We start from the raw sequence: 8,441 nt of genomic DNA, 5'->3' as shown, positions 1-8,441 counted from the left end.
TTCTCAATAACATGGTATGTTTATAAAATATCATAAATATGATTTATTATTTTATTTAAGAGATTATACATGTGGCATAAAAAAAATCCATTTTCCCAACCTCCATATATTTGTAGGTGGTGCAAAGATTTTGGCGCTAAATAACCTCTCAACATTTTATTATCATTTCTATTTTGAGCGCCAAATTCTCTTCATAACATTCCCCATCACCCTCAATGCTTCCTAATTTGCCTCAAAAAAAACAATTTTTGTTGTTGTTAGTGTTGCCTAATTATCCCATTTACCCTTTTGCTCTTTGTCTGGTTTGCTACACAATTTTCTCTCCAACTTCCCTTCCTCTTCTTCATTCTCTCTCCCCTCTGTGTGGATTTTCCGGCGTTAAACTGGAGGGGGAGAGAAAACACGACGGAGTAAAACAAGAGGAAGGAAAGCAGATCTGACGGACGTCATTGATTGGAGAAGATGTTACAGAAAGCAACAGGCGGCGGGCATTCGTGGTGGTGGGCTAGTCACATTCGAACTAAGCAGTCCAAATGGCTCGAACTAAATCTCCAAGGTGATTCATCACTCCGATCGTCGATCGATTGATTGATTAATTATCCAAATTTGGAAATATCATCGGAAATGTAACAAGTTTTTGTATGATTGTTTGCAGATATGGATATGAAGGTGGATCACGTTCTGAATTTGATTCAAAACGATGGCGATTCATTCGCTAGAAGGGCGGAGATGTATTATAGACACCGGCCGGATGTTATAAGCTTCATCGAGGAAACTCTTCGTGCTTATCGAGCATTAGCTGAACGATATGATAAATTATCGGGCGATTTGCAGAAAGCAAACACCACCATTGCTTCAATTTGTCCGGAAAAAGTCGATTTAAGCCTCGATGAAGACGACGATGATTTCAACTACGATTCTCCGAAAACACCTAAACTCAATCGTCAAAATCGAATCAAAATCCCTAAATCCCCAAAACCTGTTAACAAAGACGTGAATCGTGTTCTCAACAATGCATCAAAGATGATCGAAGCAACAAAGACGAGCGAAGAAAAGGAAAATCAAAGTCCTCCGAAATCTGGATTGACGAAAGACGATGCTCTCGAAGAGATTGATAATCTTCAAAAGCAAATCCTCGAGATGGAAATGATGAAGGATTCCATGAAGAATTATTACGAGAACAGCCTTGCTGAGTACTGGGATGCGGAAACCCAAATAATCGAAAATCAACAGAGGATTTGCAGATTAGAAGATGAATATGAAATATGTAAGAAAATCGAAGAAGACGATAAAGGTACTTTAATGGCGGAAGAAGCTTTGAAGTCATGCCAAGAGACCTTAGCTATGTTACAAGATCATCAAAAGAAATTGCGCTACGATGTTAAATTAGAGCACAAGAGATTCGATCAAGCTAAACAAAAACTCAAATCAATCAAGCAGAAATATAATTCGGAATCAGATCTAGAACAAGAACAAGAACACGAACAAGAAATCAGAAACGTCTCAAATCAAAGCTTGGAAGGCGTATCGAAGAATCCAGAAAAAATTACAGAATTGGCAGATACGATTGATACGCTTGTGAACATGGTGATTACTTTAGAATCCTCGATTTCATCCCAAACTGTTCTTGCAGACATGTTAAGAAAAGAAGCAGATGATCTTCAATCACAAATTCGAAAAATGGAAGACGATATGAAAACACAAGCTCAAAAATTTGAAGACGATCTTCAAACGCAAACTCAAAAAATGGAAGACGAGCTTCAAACACAGATTCAAAAAATGGAAGACGAATTTCAAACACAGATTCAAAAAATGGAAGATGATCTACAAACACGAATTCAAAAAATAGAAGACGAACTACCAAAAGAAAGTGATCATACTTGTGTATGCAACGAACCAGTTGTTGAATCAAAATCAGAAGAAAAGAACATTGACATTAGTTGGCAATCGATGTTGTTGAATGGGATTGAAGACAAAGATAAGATCATTCTAGAAGAGTACATCACGATCTTGAGACACTACAAGGATACTAAGAAGAAATTGAGTGAAGAACAGAAAATAAACCAAGGATTAAAACAGAAGTTGAGACTTGTTCAAGAAAACATACCTCATGAAGATGAGAGTGAGACCACCATTGATGAAGAAGCTCAAGCTTTTTCTGCCATGGATATGATTCTTGATGAGAATGTTAACTTCTGGTTGAAATTCAGCACTGCTTTCCATCAGGTACACAAATTCAAAACCCAGATTGAAGATCTAAATGATGAGATTAAAAAGGCGAAATCAAGGTCAGATATTAAGTTGATATATAAAAATCTTAAAGATATAAAGAGTAAACTTACAATATGGTTGGAGGAAAGTATTATGCTAAAAGATGAATTAAGGATGAGATTCACGTATTTATCGAATATCGAGGAGGGAATTAAGTTCAGTAGCCATGAAGATGCTGCAAAGTTCCAAGGTGAAATTATGAAAAAGAAACAAGAACACAATGAAATTAGGAAAGAACTTGAAGCAAGTTTAGATCATGTGGTTGCTATAAAACTTGAGTTGGAGAAGACTTTGGAAAGGGTAGAAAAGGAATTTGGGCTTTTGAAGAATCCGAATCAACAACAGAAGGGGAAATTATCTTCCAGCAAGTCGATAATACCCTTGAAGTCATTCCTTTTTGGGGTTAAGTCAAAGACGCAAAAGTCTTCCTTTTTTTCTTGTATGAGCAGCCCTAAGAAATCAAGATCAAAGAAAGGTGGATGTATGTCCATATAAATATATAAAAACCATTGTACAAAAATGTATCTGAGTTTAAAAAAATGGAACATATATACAAAGAAAAAAAAAGTGACATCATTTGTGAATTGTGATTCTAATAGCTTTTTAAATATCATAAACATGGGAATGGGAATGGGAAGATCACTTCTTTGATGGTGTAAATGACACTTCTGACACCACAATAGCTCCCCTGCTTTTTGCCATGTATAGCCCAACATGGTGCATTAGTTCCTGTTAGTGAGATTTAAAGTTAAGTGGCAAAATGGTAAATAATGAGTTTCTCTCCAAAATAGGAGAGATGACAGACTCCAACATATACAAAGACAAAGTGGACTTGGTAGGAGCTTTGATTATTTATGGGACCCACTAATTTTGTTTTTATTATTTTATTGTTTACAATTGGTTGAAAACCAACGGGGTCCACCACAATAGGAGATTTTTCTTAATGAGAACAGATGTGACTGTGTCTAGCTGATGTGGGACACTGACACAATGAAGACACGGGTACCTGAGGGTGAGCAAGAGCACCAGGGATGTCTTTGGCAACATGTAGTGGAAGATCAAAAGTTGCACATCCACCAGAATACACGATCACATCCTTTAGAGGCTTAAGATAACCACGGTTTCTTGCAGAGAGCGTAGAACAAACAAAATCCAATACACATACATCTGTGCATATCCCTACAACCACAATCTGAAAAAAAAAAGTGGATATAAATTACTCTTTATTTGATTGCACTATATACAAACACAATGCTTACAACTTCAATTTGGTGTGTTTTCACCCAATCTACAAACACATTTGATCCATCATTCTCAAAAGAACCAAGAAATCCATCAATGCAGTCTTTTCGTCTAAGTGTCACATTCGACTCATTTTCCAACCATTGTAAGTCTACAAAAGGTCAAAATTAGAACAGAAAAAAGTAGTTTTGGATGAAGAAAAGTCAAATTTACCAGGAACCAAATTTGATTCATCTGTCCCGATTATACAGTGAGGAGGATATGGGGGTTCAAGGACATCTGGATGATGAGAATCAAGGAAAGCAAACACAGGCCATTTCTTTTCACAAAACACTTTCGCAAGTTGTATTGATTCATCAACCATTCCAGATATTTGCTTATCAGGTACTCTTGGAGCCTGAAACAAGATCATGATACGCATTAGAAAACTAGCATAATTTAGCATCGCATTCATCGATTAAACAGTTAAACTGAGTGTAATGTGTTCGATTGAAAAGCAGATAAGATCAATTTTAGGTTAAAAGTCGAAACCACTTCCATGACCTATAAAAAATTTAGTTCAGAGCTAGATAGGAACTCTGCTTGCTATTCATTAATGGTAGTACAACATATGAATTTGAAGGAGATGAGAGAAGATTGGAGGATTATAACGTGTTACTGCACATATGCGATCGATTGCACAATTGAGAGAGAGATTAGAGATGAAATTGCGAAAATTTAAATGAGAGGGAAAGTTTTACCAGATTTCCAGCGCCAACGGTACAGAAGCCGTTAACGATATCGACGAGGACAAGACCGGTACGGAGGTCACCGGAAAACACCACCGACTCCTCATTCACGGGTAGCTCGTTCTTCACCAGATCTATTGCCTTTCCGGACGCCATTTTCGCCGATCAGAGATCGATTTTCAACTCAACGCATTCAACGCAATATATATATAGTATACACACCAATTCAATTGGACCAAATCTGTGTTGGATTTTTTAATTAATTAAATAATATATCTCACCTTTTTTAGATTGTTTTTTACGGGATTTATTTTATAATTGGCACCCCTAAGGATTTGAAAAATATTTTGAATGGTCCTTTTTTGCTATTTTTATAAATTATCGACATGAAAATGGCTATATGCCTATATCCGAGTGGTCAATGTGTGTTTGTTAAGTCAATGAAGGAGGTGGTGGAGGTTGAGGTTTGAATCCAATATATTTTGGGTTAGTTTTCTTATTTACCAAACCAAAACATAATATATCAGATTTCTTATTTACCAAACCAAAACATAATATATCAGATAATGTCAATTGATCATCTCATATAAATATCATGTCAGTAAATATGTCAACTCATCAGTTTGTAACCTGGAAATTGACTACATAAGATGCTAAATGGTCACCTTTACAAAAAAATGGAACCAAGTGATGGTTTTTTTTACCAAAAAATAATGTTGTGCTGAAAAAGAAAATAAGTTATATTGTAGTGGCTTTTTTTTTGTAAGGTGTCGTTTTATATAGTTAAAGGGAAAGATGTTTGTCATTCATATACTAGATTTTACCAATGGTCTCTATTAATCCAACTTGGAAAATAGAAAAATAAACATGTCTCCAACCCAAAAAAAAGTTTAATCTCAAAGGAACAACAAAGAGATGTGAATATAGTTTTTAGGGAAGAATTCTTTTATATAAAGTTATCTACCTCATTTTATTTTGTAAGAAGTGCAATATAAGATCAGACGTTTACTTTTGTTCTATGTTTGTCTCGTATGGATGAAAGTACATATCTAACTCTTTCATTTTCCTTTATATTGACAAAAAAAAAAATCAAATTCAATATGGTAATAAAAAAAAACAATTATATATCAACCACGTTGATAATGGAATCTAGTGTAAACATATAATTAACCATACTAAACAATGGACTTGAGTGGACCTCAATAGTGTTGAGTCGGGTCACAATATGAAAATGGGACAAAAAGAATAATTTTTTTATATATAAAGTCTTCCCCATCATTTTCTTGTCTAAGTTAGTGGTGTGGGATAAAACTTTTACTTTTGTTATTTGTTTGTCCCACAAGGATAAAAGTACAAAATTACTTCAATCTATCACAAGAAAAGCAAAGTATTCACAGAAAATTAACATAATTTTTATAAAGTTTCCTATGACAAATACATTGTTTTATATCATTGACTGAAAATCCTTTTGTTCAAGAAGCATACAAGAATATAAGAGATTCGTTATTACGATCGAAACATTGTCATATAGTGATCTCTTATTCCCTTGTACTTAACATAAATATCTTCATCGATCATGACAAGAGGGAGACAAAACATATTATTATCTGCTAAATAAATAAATTGATCATTGAACTTTCATTATTTAGATTAGTAGAATCAACCAACATAAGGATAATAGAATAAAAAAGTAACATTTTGTTGGGAAAAAAAAGTTATTCATCTTTGCAACCACCAATAATGTTTTATATTTAGCAATTTGATTAGAACTTGATAAAAAGCTATATAAATCCGAATATGAGAACATAATCTTTTATACGAAATGACTTTTTCCACTAAAAGCAGATCGAGTCAACAATTAATAAGTAAAGTTAGAAAAACATTATTGTATTCTTGTAATGAGTGACAGCTACTGTGTCTTAGTATAGGGTTATAAGAGCAATTTCTAAAAATAACAGGGACTCAAATGACATCTACAGCTTATTACGAGGACCACAACTTCATAGAATCAAGGTAGGCCCCAATGCTTTCCCATTTCAAGAGATTCTCCCAACCGACCAGCTTATTACTAGTTACTTCTCTTTTGTCATGATCCTAGAACATATTTCTGAATGACTGAATGTTGCAATAATCAAGTAACTATCTTATTATTATTATTATTATTATTATTATTATTACTATTACGAGAAAATTCGGACAATAACCAAAAAAGTAGGTTGGTTTAAGAAAATAACCAATGAAAAACATATTTTGTAAAATGACCAAAGGATCCGCAGAGCACCCTCTACGGATCCATTAGATGCTCTACGGATCCGCTACAGCTCTGCGGAATTGCTGTTTTTTGATTTTTTAATTTTTTTTTCGTTCATTTTCGTTTATTAATATTAATTTTTTTAAACACACTAATACCTTATGTGATTATGTAAATAATTTGACAAAAAAATGTTAAAAATAATGAACTTATGTTTTATATTAATCCACATAACTGTTTGAGAATCTAAAGAACTGTTATCAGCGGATCAGTGTACACCTCTGCGGATCAGTGTACACCTATACGGATCAGTGTATAAATTGTCATACCGGTTAAATATTGTATCAACTTACCCCAGTATTGAAAAATATAGAAATGACCTCCAATGCATCAACTTCTACGAATGCAACATCGTCGTCCGATACTCCACGTCCATGGACGACAATAGAGGTGATGGTTATAAGACGATGTTGGTTGAACATTTTTGAAGGTGAAACAACAATAGTTACCCCTGATTACCTTGGAGGTGATGAATGGACCCGCATAACAAGTATGTTCAACCTCTCGTTTGGACAAGGAGAATATCGGGTACAAGTAAATATTCTTAGTAAGTGGATGGAGTTAAAGAACGAAATCACATGGTTCAATCGATGGTATCATCATCTTAAAAATTGTAGTAATTATTATTACTCAAACGAGGAAGCTCTTGTAGAAATGATTTTAGATCATTACATTTTCGAGCATGAGGGAAAAGACTTCGAGTATGTGGACGTTTGGAATCTAGTTAAGAACCACCAGTATTTCATGTAGAATGGTTTTTTATGTGAAATGTTTTATGTAATATGTTTGCTACTGATGTATGTTTTCCATGTATTTGTACTGTTTTATATTTTATGTTCTATGGAATAAAGTAGAAGTTAACTCAACTAGTTTCGTAAATAACATAATACAAACCAAATACATATAAATAACGTAATACAAACTGGTGCATATAAATAACCTAATAAAAACAAACTACATTAAAATATCATTCTACAAACGCAATACAAATTAAAAATACGGGAGATCTTTTAATAGATTCCAAGGGCCTTCAAACTCGAATTCTAACACGTCCTAATGGATATGTATTCCGCTTTAGCCGCGTACAGGATGACTTCTTCATCTTCATTCAGACGTGCGTGATCAATTTTGGTATAAAGATTGTTGAAAACCAAGACTTCTGTTTTTAATTCATACAATTTTGTTGTGATGTCAACAGTGTTGCGGTAGTTTTCTGGGGCAGTTTGAGGGTCAGCGTTGAAGGCATAAGTTAAACGCGTCCAATAACTTGGATCATTCACCCTGGTGGTCTCGTGGATATTAATATATGCACGAGTTAGACGGAGGTTATCCTCAGCGCTCCATGGTATGGAAGCCATTATGGCGGAAAATATAAGGGTTAATTTTTTTAAAAAAATGAAATCAAGAAGAAATGGTACAGAATCGATGAAAGGATACGCATGGTAAAGTGATTTTATATTACTTATTCCGCAGAGTTGTTTGGTAATCCGCAGAGGTGTACACTGGTCCGCAGAGGTGCACACTGCTCCTTAGAGGTGTGCACTGATCCGCAGAGGTGTGCACTGATCCGCAGAAAACAGTTCTTAAGTGATGTGTCAAAAACCCCAATTTGGACCTCATTTATTTCTTTCTTACCACTTCGATTCTTCAACACAATGTCTATGAGCTCATCCAATGCAAGAAACCGCCTCCAAGTTGCTCGTGTGTTTGTTAAAGACGATGTTAACAATTGTGATTGCGATGTTCCAACTAAGGAACGAACATGTTGGAAACTCACTAACCCCAACAGACGTTTTTGGAACTGCAACAACAGCTTGGTAAGCTTCGTTTCTAAAAATACATGTACAATAACGATTGTTTAAAATACATCTTGGGTGATTAGTCATTGT

General features: G+C 34.6%; 2 protein-coding genes across 2 annotated transcripts; one reads left to right on the top strand and one right to left on the bottom strand.

Moving 5' to 3' along the window:
- Positions 1-206: 206 nt before the first annotated feature.
- On the top strand, positions 207-2,766 carry LOC145159990 (protein NETWORKED 2C-like). The gene is made up of 2 exons (XM_079079043.1): positions 207-556; positions 656-2,766. Exons 1-2 carry the CDS (start codon positions 463-465, stop codon positions 2,764-2,766), a joined length of 2,205 nt encoding a protein of 734 aa, XP_078935169.1. The 5' UTR covers positions 207-462.
- NIC1 (nicotinamidase 1) lies at positions 2,737-4,441 on the bottom strand. Its single transcript, XM_079079045.1, has 5 exons — positions 4,254-4,441; positions 3,727-3,910; positions 3,531-3,664; positions 3,278-3,463; positions 2,737-3,000 (listed from the first exon to the last, which is right to left on the bottom strand). Exons 1-5 carry the CDS (start codon positions 4,395-4,397, stop codon positions 2,911-2,913), a joined length of 738 nt encoding a protein of 245 aa, XP_078935171.1. The 5' UTR covers positions 4,398-4,441; the 3' UTR covers positions 2,737-2,910.
- Positions 4,442-8,441: the final 4,000 nt, after the last annotated feature.

The sequence above is a fragment of the Lactuca virosa genome, chromosome 2 (genome assembly GCF_052849685.1).
Source record: "Lactuca virosa cultivar CGN04683 chromosome 2, Lactuca_virosa_CGN04683_v6, whole genome shotgun sequence".
NCBI lineage: Eukaryota > Viridiplantae > Streptophyta > Magnoliopsida > Asterales > Asteraceae > Lactuca > Lactuca virosa.
Note: the sequence above shows the minus strand (reverse complement) of the source record. Positions and strands in the feature narration are given on the sequence as shown.

Excerpts from the sequence above, each read along its gene's own strand:
- LOC145159990 (XM_079079043.1), top strand. The coding sequence starts at position 463 with ATGTTACAGAAAGCAACAGGCGGCGGGCATTCGTGGTGGTGGGCTAGT. Across the intron at positions 557-655 it reads GCTCGAACTAAATCTCCAAG|ATATGGATATGAAGGTGGAT; the intron begins GTGATTCATCAC and ends GATTGTTTGCAG.
- NIC1 (XM_079079045.1), bottom strand. The coding sequence starts at position 4,397 with ATGGCGTCCGGAAAGGCAATAGATCTGGTGAAGAACGAGCTACCCGTG. Across the intron at positions 3,911-4,253 it reads CCGTTGGCGCTGGAAATCTG|GCTCCAAGAGTACCTGATAA; the intron begins GTAAAACTTTCC and ends ATCTTGTTTCAG. Across the intron at positions 3,001-3,277 it reads GTGCTCTTGCTCACCCTCAG|GAACTAATGCACCATGTTGG; the intron begins GTACCCGTGTCT and ends TCTCACTAACAG.